The sequence below is a fragment of the Peromyscus leucopus genome, chromosome X (genome assembly GCF_004664715.2).
Source record: "Peromyscus leucopus breed LL Stock chromosome X, UCI_PerLeu_2.1, whole genome shotgun sequence".
Lineage (NCBI taxonomy): Eukaryota > Metazoa > Chordata > Mammalia > Rodentia > Cricetidae > Peromyscus > Peromyscus leucopus.
Genome location: NC_051083.1, coordinates 90,226,776 through 90,238,821, shown reverse-complemented (window position 1 = coordinate 90,238,821; position 12,046 = coordinate 90,226,776). Strand labels below are relative to the sequence as shown.

General features: G+C 43.2%; 1 protein-coding gene across 1 annotated transcript; it reads left to right on the top strand.

Moving 5' to 3' along the window:
* Positions 1-8,364: 8,364 nt before the first annotated feature.
* On the top strand, positions 8,365-10,990 carry Tmsb15b (thymosin beta 15B). The gene is made up of 3 exons (XM_028855742.2): positions 8,365-8,486; positions 9,641-9,745; positions 10,784-10,990. Exons 2-3 carry the CDS (start codon positions 9,646-9,648, stop codon positions 10,819-10,821), a joined length of 138 nt encoding a protein of 45 aa, XP_028711575.1. The 5' UTR covers positions 8,365-8,486; positions 9,641-9,645; the 3' UTR covers positions 10,822-10,990.
* Positions 10,991-12,046: the final 1,056 nt, after the last annotated feature.

The following is a 12,046-nucleotide window of genomic DNA, read 5'->3' as shown; positions in this document are numbered from 1 at the left end:
TCAATCAGGATATTTTCTAGTTCCACCCATTTGCCTTCAAATTTCATGATGTCATTATTTTTTACTGCTGAGTATTACAGTACCATGTGCAACAGTGCAGATCTAGAACTCAAACTTTATGTTGAGATTAGGAAAGTCCATTAAACATTCTAGTTTATGGTACATTCGCTGATTATATAGTCTGTAATTATTTTACTTTTTTTTTGTTAAGCAGCATGGCAAGAATAGTTTATTGAGTATCCTGTGATTTTCATGAGTCTGATTCCTCCAGAGAAATGTGTACAGTCTTGGACCAGAAAGATGCATTCTTCAGCCTCCCATGGTGGAGGTGAGTCAGTCCATCTATGCTTTTAAATGCATAGACCCACAGGGTGGTTACAGTGTGCAATGTACCTGGACCAGGTTGCCCCAAGGATTTAAAGACACAAAATGATGATCACCTGCCCTTCTGTAAGAGGTTCCCCAGGACCATACCCTTATAATATATACATGACCTTCTCTTAACCACTAAAATGAAAACAGATTATAAAAGGGCCACTGAGGGACTTATGCAAGAGTTGCAGACCTTGGGCTACAGAATGTTGGCTAAGAAAGCCCAACTTTGTCCATTAGAGTCCAATTCCAACAACTAAGAGACAAGTTTGAGAGTTACTAGTTGAGGGTGGGTTTTGCTGCCTTTGGATACTAGAGTTTGCAGAAATAGCAAGGCCTCCATACACCAGCATAAGCTGACCACTGATCTCCTAATCTGGACTGAGACTAAACAAAAGGCTTTGAGTCTTTAAAAACAGCTCTGACTTCGGCTCCAGCCCTAGCACTTTCAGATGTCTCCAGACCTTTATTTTCATCTGTTTGTTCATGAAACAAAAGACATTGCAAAAAGGGTTTTAATTCAAACTTTGGAATTATGAAAATGCCCTGTGACATACTTGTCTAAACAATTGTACCCTGTACCCACCAGTTGGTCCACTTGTCTATGATCTGTGGTGGCTACTGCTAGTCTAATAAACAAACAAACAAATTAACTCTTAGTCAAGATCTTATACTCACAGTACCCCACACTGTGGAGGTCCTCCAACAAGGACCACCAGAACACTGGCTGTCTAATGCCTGCGTGGCCCAGTTGCAGGCCCTACTTCTGGACCACCCTCAAGTCAGATGAGATAAACTCACTGCCATCAATCCTGCTACGCTCTTGCCTGATGACGACCTGCAGGTGCTCGTCCATGGCCATCACAAGATGAAAGATGAAACCAGTTAGCTGGAAGCTGCACTAGTTACTTTCACTGGAACGCTTTGGGCCCACGCCAGGTTCCTCAGCTCAGAGAGCAGAACTGATCGATCTAACCCAGGCTCTGAGATGGGGAAAAGGGAAGTTCACCAACATTCACACGGACAGTCGCTGTGCCTTTACTACTGTGCATGTCCATGGTGTGACTGATAGAGAAAGTGGGAGTCTCACCACTAGGAGAAAGGATGTTTTAAAGAAAAAGAAAAAAATCTTGGCCCTCCTAGAGGCTATTTGGCTTCCCCTACTGTGGGGCGTTTACCCACCATCCCCACAGCTTCCCAGAGTTTTCATGAGTGAGATCAGCAGGAAATATTAGAAGGATTTATAGCAGAGAATGTTGCAGAGATAAACAGATAAAAAATAAAGGATAGCCTCGAGAGGGCCTGGAACCTATTCCAACGGGCCCCGACTGTCTCTGGCCCAGGGTTTTTATAGAGACGCCAAGGGGTGGAGCAAAAGACCTCCTCCCCCAGCACAGCCAAGTGCAGACCATCTCAGACACCTGCACTCAGGCCTGTGGTCCTGATCATCCTCTATTCGGACCTGCTGGGTAAAGCCACGAGGAACCCGAGAACGGGCTCCCACACCCTACAAAGTACTGTCCTCCAATTCTGGGCTGCTGAGGTGGCTGCCTGAAAATGACCTTAAGATCAGTGGGGGCCTATTGACATTCTAGAGATATACCCTGACTTGGTGTTGCCTGAGACACCATGGTAAAGAAGAAATGGACAGCTCAAACCCACAGGAAGATGAAGGACACCAGAAGCAAAGATCATTGTCCTAGTTAGGGTTTCCATTGCTGTGACAAAACACCATGACCAGAAAGCAAGTTGGGGAGGAACGGGGTTATTTGGCTTACACTTCCAGATTATAGTCCATCATTGGAGGAAGTCAGAACAGGAACTCAAACAGGGCAGGAACTTGGAGACAGGAGCTGATGCTGAGGCCATGGAGGGGAGGTACTTACTACCTTGCTTCCCATGACGTGCTCAGCCTGCTTTGTCATAGAACCCAGGACCACCAGCCCAGGAATGGCACCAACAACAACAGGCTGGGCCCTCTCCCATTGATCACTAATTGAGAAAATGCCTTATAGCTGGATCTCATGGGGGCATTTCCTCAACTGAGGCTCCTTCCTCTCTGATGACTCTAGCTTGTGTCAAGTTGACACACAAAAACAGCCAGTACAATCATCTCCCAGAAACATCTGGCAGGACTCTGGGAGCTGACCTTCACCAGGCCACTCATCTGGGGTCCACAAAATTTTCTGAGTTCCTCAGATCAAGGTATGTTATACCTAGACCGGACAACACAGTGTGGGATGTCACAGCCAGATACTAGGTTTGTGTTCAAGTAAATCCAAAACAGAGAGCTCTTACCCAGAAAGGGGTCCAAATGAGAGACCAACCCCCCAAGAATTCTGGGAAAACTGAATTCACCAAGATTTGGCCTGTTTGGGGAAGATAAATGTACTTGCTAGTTTTTATAGATATCTTTTCCAGGTGAGAAGAAGCATGTGCCACAAGGACTGAAACTGCTCCTCCAGGAACTGGTCTCATTGCAATGGGGTCTCACAATGGCCTGGCTTTTATAGCCAAAACCTCTCAATTAATAGCTAAATCTTTAGGGATAGAGAGAACACTTCATTGTGCACATAGACATCAGAGTTCTGGGAAGGTTAAAAACAATAAACAGGACATTAAAAGAAACCAACAAAACTCTCATTAGAGTCTACAACAGAATGGATAGGCCTCCTTCCTTGCTTGGCTTCAGCATGCTGAACACCATATAGGGAGGGATTTACCCCACTATGGGATTATGTTTAGAAGACCTCCCCCACTGCTTCCCAGGCTCAAAGACCACCAGTTGGAAACCTCTCTAACCTTTCATTTCTCAAGTCACTACAGATGCTCCATTCCTCCCATAAAGGCTATTCATTGGACTATCCGAGAGACCCAGCCAAACTCTGAATCCACCACCTGTTTCCCTTTGTTCAAGTCCTGTGATACTGTCTGGGTCAAGCGAGTAACCAAAGGGGCTCTGGAACCAACTTGGAAATCACCCTACATGGTGATTCTCTAAACTCGTACAGCTGAGAAGGTAGTCGGCATTACACCATGGATCCACCACACCCAGGACAAAAAAGTGGAAGGCACACACAGTGCTGCCAAATGGACTGTCTGCAGACTATGGACCCATTGAAATTAAGGATTCATTGAGTCTGGGCCCTTGCCTTCCCACCCCTCTACCTCCTCCTGAGACTTGTGTTTGGTATGAATACAAGGTTCTGGTCCAACCCCCACAGCCCTCAGGCCTGGACCTGGGAACTAAGAAAGAGAGATATAGGGAAGGTGATTGCTAGTGTGACTACAGACCAGAAACCCATATCCATCTTGATCTTTACATAATAATACCCATTTTCAATGTCTTGTATTACAATTCTATTCATGCCCTCCAGGTTGGCCCTCTAGTTGCCAGACACAAGTGAGTTTCCATTACAAAAATTGGGTTTGTAAAACTGAGGCTTCCTGAAAAAGTCCTTCAAAAGATTCTGGCCTTTGGAAAATGGGAAAAACCCAGGTAATCAGACTCTGTGCCACAGGGAGGGACCCTAGGAACAGAATTAATCATTCTTGGCCAGAAATAGGCCATGATTGCTGGTTATGCTTAAGACACCTGGCCCCTGTTTACTTAGGGATAGGAACGACCCAGACTGTCAGCCCATTGACTGACAGAACTCACCGTGACTGGGGGCAGCCCAAATTAAGTTAGAGGACTTAACCTAGACATTTTCCCTTATCTTGATGCCTGCTATTCTGCCTTAGAGTTTAACTCATCTGGATAATGATTCCTGAGCCCCCGAGACTACTGGATGGGCATGTACCAATGGTTTAACTAAATTTTCTTCTGTTGTTCCTTTCCAAACTAAGTAGACAGGATGATCAGGACCTAGAGATATTAAAAGTTTCCAATTCTGAGTTAAAACAACAGATTCCCATACTGAAATGGTCCTACAAAATTAGAGAGCACTTACTTCTCATGGAGACAAGGGGGGCTATGTATAGCTTGGGGGGAAACCTGTTGTTTCTATGATAATTGATCAAGAGTAATTTTTATAAAAGTCTTGTCATGGTTAAAACAAAACAAATCAAAACAACAACAAACTAAAATAGAAAAAGAGACAAAGACATAAATGAGATAATTCATACCAGTGTCTGTCTTCTTAGCCCCCGCGGCTAACTACTCTGCTATCAGCACTGGATGGGCCTTTAATTATCATTCTGATTGGATTAATAGCAAGCCCTGCATCTTAAACTAGATGGACAATTTTGTAGAGTTCAGTAAAATTAATGGTCCTTAGGACTAACTACCCTCTTTATAGCAGGATCAGTCCATGATTTGACTCATTCACTAAGACCAGTGGTGAATGTAACAGGGCCCCAGACCTTAGCAGGCCCACAGACCTCAGCACAACTGACTCCATGGTGGAAGTACCATTCAGGCTGTGAAACTAGGCAGGCAGACAGCACCACGTGACAAAACTAAAACAAAGACTTAATCCATTAAAGTCCATAGTTCTGGGAAAGTTTCTAAGTGTATTAACCTTGCTTTTTGGCTTCTATAGTTCTGCTTTTGGCTAACTGTTCTTGTTAACTGAAGAATGTCAACCAAGAACATGATTTTTGTGCTTAAAAGCTCACCCTGAGGCTGGGCAGTGGTGGCGCACGCCTTTAATCTCAGCACTCGGGAGGCAGAGCGAGGCAGATCTCTACAAGTTCGAGGTCAGCCTCGTCTACAGGGTGAGATCCAGGACAGGCACCAAAACTACACAGAGAAATCCTGTCTTAAAAAAAAAAAACAAAATAAAACAAAACAAAAGCTCATCCTGAGAAAGCTCAGACCTGGATCCTGAACACCCACCTGGTGTAGTTGTCAGCTGGTGAACAAAGGCTTTCTTTCTATAGGCTTAAACTCTTGTCTGAGTTGTCTCCTCTGGTGGATACTCCACAACAGTAACTCAGATCTTCACTGTTCTCTCCCAGGAGACACTGGGGGGAGGGTACTGTCCAAAAGCCATTGCTTTACAACTTACTATTATTAATTATTACTATTGTCTTTTCTGTTGGTTGATTCACACCTGTGTATGATGTTTTGAACAAGGACACCATCCCATTCTCTCCCTTGCAATTCCTCTTCTATCCCCGAATACAATTCCCTCCCTACTTCATGTATTTTCTTGATATGGTATCCCCCAATATATTGTGCACCATAATAAACTTACCTGGGGTCAGAGAACAGAACAGCCACTGGATTAGACATAGAGGCCAGAAAATGCTGGCACACACGCCTTTAATCCTAGCATTCCTGAGGCAGAGATCCGTCTGGATCTCTGTGAGTTCAAAGCCATACTGGATACAGCCAGGCATGGTGACACAAAATTCTATGAAGTGATGGCAGGAAGCAGAAAGCTATATAAGGCGTGAAAACCAGGAACTAGAGCCTTTTTTAAGCTTTTAGGCTTTTAGCAGCAGTTCAGCTGAGATCGATTCAGATGAGGACTCAGAGGCTTCCTGTCTGAGCAAACAAGACCAACCGAGGAATTAGCAAGTTGAGGTTAGCTGTGGCCTATTCTGTTTCTTTGATCTTTCAGTGTTCACCCCAATACCTGGCTCCAGGTTTGTTTTTATTAATAAGACTGTCTAAGTTTCATGTTACACCAGCGATTCCTTTTAGTGCGGCCAGTATGTGCATGGAAGTAGGACCATCTGGGGGGAGCACAGGTAGCCTCTCAGAAGCCTCATGTTTGAAGAAAACTGGCTCTCCCTTTCCCAACAACCATCAACTGTCAGTAGTTCTCAGCTAGGGGCAGGACTTTTTTTTTTTCAGAATGCGAGGAATGCCACCCCATTATTTTTATTAAAAGATTTTCTATTCATTTTACATACAAACCACAGATTCCCCTCTCCTCCCTCCTTTGGCCTCCCAGCCTTTCTCCACAACCCACCCCCCCATTCCCACCTCCTCCAAGGCAAGGTTTCCCATGGGGAGTCAGAGAGCCTGGTCCATTCTGTTGAGGCCAGTCCAGGGAGCAGGAATTCTTGACTTCCTTCCCTCTCCATGCTGGGATTTGGTCTGATTTAATCTTATGCAACTCTTGTACATATAGTTCCATTGACTGTCAGTTCATATGGTGCAATTACCCTGTTGTGTTCAGAAAACACTGTTTCATTGTAGGAATCCACTGCCTCTAGATCTTAAAATCTTTCTGCCCCTCTTTTATGACAATCCCTGAGCCTTGGGAGGAGGTAACTTCAGTCTATATAGTTTTCATTTTCTGTTTCTTGTGGGCCCTGAACCACTGGCTCCCGCATCTGCACTATTAGCAGGTCAGGGATTAAAACAGAGGTCATTGATCATAGGTTCAAAACCACTGGTCATCACAGTATAGTCCCTCCCAAAGGCTATAAAAAGCCAAGAATATATCTGCTTCCATGAGTTACTGGATGAAGGCTCTATGATGACAGAGTATTCACCAATCTGATTACTGGGGTAGGCCAGTGCAGTCACCCTCTCCACTATTGCTAGTAGTCTAAGCTGGGGTCATCCTTGGGGATTTCTGGGAACTTCCCTAGCACCAGGTTTTTCTCTATCCCCATGATATCTCCCTCTATCAAGGTATCTCTTTCACTGCTCTCCCACTCTGTCCCTGTTCCAGCTAGACCATCCTGTTCCCTTATGTTCTCATCCACCATCCCCTACCATCTATTGCCCAATCCTGATCCCCAGTTTACTCCAGAGATCTCATCTATTTCCCCTTCCCAGGATGATCCATTTGTCCCTCTTTGAGTCTTCCTTGTTAGCTAGCTTCTCTGGAGCTGTGGGTTGTAGTCTGATTATCCTTTGCTTTATATCTAGTATCCACTTATGAGTGAGTACATACAATGTTTGTCCTTCTGAGTCTGAATTACCTCACTCAGGATGATGACATTTTCTAGTTTCATCTATTTGTCTGCAAATTTCATGATGCCATTGTTTTTTTACAGCTGAGTAATACTCCATTGTGCATATGTACCACATTTTCTTTATCAATTTTTTTTGGTTGAGGGGCATATAGGTTGTTTCCAGGTTCTGGCTATTATGAATAATGCTGCTATGAACAAAACCAACCACCTCCCAGGCTGAGCTCCAGGAGTCCTATTGAAGAAAGCAAAGAAGGATTATATAAGCAAGGGGTAATCAAGATCATGATGGGGAAATCTACAGAGACAACTTAACCAAGTTCACAGGAACTCATGAACTTCAGACCGACAGCTGTGGAACCTGCATCGAACCGGACTAGACCCTCTGCATATGGGAGACAGTTGTGTAGCTTGATCTGTTTGAGGGGCCCCTGGCAGTGTGATCAAGATCTATCCCTGGTGCATGAGCCGGGTCTCTGGATCCCATTACCTATGGTTGGACACCTTGCTCACCCTTGATGCAATGGAGCAGGGCTTGGTCCTGCCTCAACTGAATGTACCAGGCTTTGGTTTTCCCCCATGGGAAGATTTACTCTTTTGGAGGAAGGGATAGGGGGTGGACCAGAGGGGGTAGGGCAGGGAGGTGGGAGCAGGGAAGGACCGGGAGGAGAGTTGAGAGGGAGATCTGTGGTTGGTATGTAAAATGAATAAAATTTTTTAAATAAAAAAAAAACTCCATCAGTTTGGCCCTGAAAGCTCAGATATTAAAATCTAACTGGATAAGATGTAGCTGTTTAATGTCAGGCTCCTAAGTTGGCAGCGGAATGAATGTATTTGTAAAGAAGGAATCATGGACCCGAGGCTAAAGCTGTGGAAGAGGAGGGGAACTGAACTTGGCCAACAATTCGCCCCTTAGCCATCAAATTTCTTCCACGACATCATCAGGCCTTGCTATGGCAGGTGTGCTGAGGTACTAAAATGAGCAGAGACGGCCACCCAGCAAACTAGACCTGGGGAGGGGGCGTGGCAAGCCAGGACTTGTCGTCCAATCAGAGAGGCCTGCGAACGGTTTACATCAGGACCGTCTGTCCAATCATAAAGGGATGGGCGGGGTGCAGGAGTGGGACCTGTTGCAGAGTTCTTAAGCCCGTGGCTGAGTCCAGGAACACCATCCTGGTCCTGTAGCTGCAGAGTTAACAGTTAGTTGTCTTGATAACGTGCCTTGGAGCCAGCAGGTAAGACCCTGTGGCCCCGTGGGGCCAGTGCGGTGGCAACTGCTGGCGCGTGTGCGCTAGCGCTTTTGTACTTTCAGGTGGACCGGGTTCTGTCTGCGCATCTGAGTTCACAGAGGCTTTGTTTCTGGGGAATGCAGAGTAGCTCGGAGGAGGTAGTGAAGGCTGGAAGGAGAGTTGGGACGACTGGGAAGCGGCCTTCTAAGGTGGCTCTTGCCCTTCTGCCCCTTAGGCTGGCGCTGGGCAGTGGCAAGTTATTTGTAAATGGCACAGTCTAGACAAATGCCCCAATCCAGACAAATGCCTCTGCCCCGCCCTGCAGTTACGAACGTGTGAATCCCAGTTTCCCCAGCTTTTACCTTGGCACTGTTCACCCAGTAAGGAAGGACCTTAAGATACCATCGATTGAACCGGGTGGTTTAAGACATATGGAAGCTTCGGAGCTGGGGCTTGGGTGGGGTAGAGAGCTCTCCGGACTGCCCTGGTCACTACATTGTGTCCTACTCCCGCTAAGATTGGTCGAGGCACTCACTGAAGCGCTCTGCCTTCTTATCTTTGGAAATAGGATTCAGCTGTATTTGGCGGTCCACATTCTACTAAAGTTTTTGAGTCTTGATCCGAAATAGCTGTTTTTTTCTTTTTCTTTAACACATTCACTAAGGCTATAAGAAGGTATTATGAGACTTGTAATTGACAGTGACTAGGTTAAATCCTCCTCACTCCTATTGTAGTGCTTTAATATACTGACTTTGGACATTCAGTGGAAATTTTTACAGCGTTGTGTGCCACTCTTTTAGTGTGTGATGCTCACCCGCATTCCCAAATACCCTAAAAGGAACTGACTAGAAGGTGAAGATGCTCATAGTCCCATTTTACCTTTGCTGGATTTTAAAATTCAGGCTTTAATTCCCCCCTGGGTTTCTAGAATATCTTGCTTTCTAGAGCATCTTCATCTGCTGTCATTTAATGCCACCGGAAATGGGCCAATGCTTTGCAATCAGAGTACTCTAAAAAAACATGACTTTCTAAGATTGGTTGCTGTCTTGTTGAAAGTCACCATGCAAAATATTCATTGATAGTAAAAATTGTTAACTGTTATTCTTAATCTGATCATAGTTCTAGTAGGTAACTTATTATTTTCTTGGTCTTTCTTTTAGTCAAGATGAGTGACAAGCCAGACTTGTCAGAAGTGGAAAGATTTGACAGATCAAAACTAAAGAAAACTAATACCGAAGAAAAAAATACTCTTCCATCGAAGGAAAGTAAGTAGCGGGGGTTTCTACTTGAGAGGAACATTGGTGAAAGTTGGCATAGTCAGTTAACAAACCTATGTTCTATTAAACTTTTCACAAAGTAAATAATAAATAGTACCCTATTATACTTAACAGTTTAAAATAATCAATAGCTGATTTTGTGACTGGGGATATGTAACTGTTCCTGCATAATAGGAACCAGTAGTAATAATAATAGTAATAGGCACCAGTAGTATAAAGAAAGAAAAACTACTTTCTTGTTGAAAATTACAAAAGTCACATTAAAATCAATCTTGGAATATTTGACTTATTACTAGGAAAAACCCTATGTGTACGTTTAATCATGTGGTATTTTTCTGCATCTACAAATTTGAGCCTGTGATGGTGTCTTGCTCATGAACTCTGCAGATGCTGCCCCTCTGATCTATTCTACCTAATGATAAATAAAATGGAATAAGTTCAGATCTCAAATACACTTGTTATTCCCAGACTCGGGACCACTGTTACTCGCTAGAGTTACATCTTACTGGAGGACCTCAAAAAAATAATTCACGAATGCTGTGCTATGCTTTTTGTTACACCAACATTATTTGAGAGTTCCCAAACTAGACAAAACTGTTTTAAAGTTTCCTTATTGTATTGTGGTACATGTATTGGAAGGAACTACTTCATTTACCTTGTAGTCTCAAATAATGGCAACAGCATAAATCTACCTCAAATGGAATGTAAAACTCATAGTTTAAGTAGATAACAATTTTAGTATAATTTAATCTTAATATGATTGATGTGTACTCTCGTATCACTCTGTATTTGGAGTTGTACCTTGGTATTCTGATTTTAAAGCATGTATGATAACCATTTAAAGATTTAGCACAGATTTTTTTTTAATGGTGCTGGATTTCAAACCCCAGGTCTTAGTTCATGCTAGGCAAGCACTGTACAACTGAGCTCCACCACACAGTCTGGTAGCAAAGAACTCTAGGAAGAAACTAAATATATTAGAAAAAGTCTCTCCTAATGATATTTTTATGTTTCTTTTTTCCCTAGCTATCCAGCAGGAGAAAGAGTATATTAAAAGATCATAAAATGAAGAACTCCTTTCCAGAGTGACTTCCAACATTGTCTGGCAGTCTTGGCTTTAGGCTTGTAGCAGTTGTAGAGATTTTAGGCAGTTACTGATGGATTCTCACCTTTACCACCTTGGCTGAAAGGTCACCATTTGCTAATGATCATTAAATTTGTCTTTAAACTGCCCACTGGTGTGTAAATTCCATTGTTAATAGTCTCACTACCGTCGTTCACCTTGTTGTATGTGGTTTTTCACTTGCTGCAAGACAATTTTAGCCTCAAGTGCTTCATCTTTGTGAAGTTGTATGCTATTGCAGCTCCTCCAGTTTATTTTCATTTCTCATATAACACTAAAGTAAATAGAATCTCAAACTTCCTATGGTACATTTGTGGTATTCTAAGGCATGAAATTACACAAGGGTACTTTTTTTTTCAATTAAAAATGATGGGAAGAAAACCCCTTGAACAAATTATACATATGTTAAATGTAAGGGAAGAATGAGAACTAGTGCCCTTATTTAGATATGAAGGGATGGAAACATAGGACCTAAAATGATCTGTGTAGGATGTAAAAAGATAACTTGCTTTCTTGAAAGTGTTTTTCAACTTAATGGAAACAACCAAACCTAGAGTTGGATGGGGAGGTGGCAGGAGACACTTGCTAAAACACACCATATGAAAGACAACAGGGTCTTCTATTCAGTGTACACTGAGATACGTAATATCTGCTAATGACTTGTATTACTTATTCTCTGTTCTGGTCCTAGCATTGAATAGAGTTTACTCTCTTATGAAATGCAAAACACTTGCATTTTGATCCTCTTAGTGAACATAAGTGCTATTGACTTAAATGCAATCTCCCAGTTCATAAGAATATTTTTTTAACTCCCAATGTGCTTATACCTGGTGGTAGGATCTTTTAAGGGTAATTAAAGTTAAATAAGGTTCTAAGAGTAAAGCCTTTTAAAAAGAGGGAGTGGGGAGAGGAGGCAGGACAGACACAGACAGACAGACACAGATCTTGTAAGGATGCTGAGTACCTATACAACTGAAAATGAACATGTTCAGCAGCTGATCCTGCTGGACCTTGGCCCAGACTTACAATATCTAGGACCTGTGAGCCTTTACATTTCAGTTGTCTAGACGACCTAGTCTATACTTACTTTGTTAGAGCAGCTTGAACTGTCTACTATAATTAGGAAAACACATAAATGACCATGCCTCAATCCTTACCTTTAATAT

Bases quoted from the DNA above. Each gene is read 5' to 3' on its own strand.
- Tmsb15b (XM_028855742.2), top strand. From the start codon at position 9,646: ATGAGTGACAAGCCAGACTTGTCAGAAGTGGAAAGATTTGACAGATCA. The intron at 9,746-10,783 runs GTAAGTAGCGGG...TTTTTTCCCTAG, and splicing joins TACTCTTCCATCGAAGGAAA to CTATCCAGCAGGAGAAAGAG.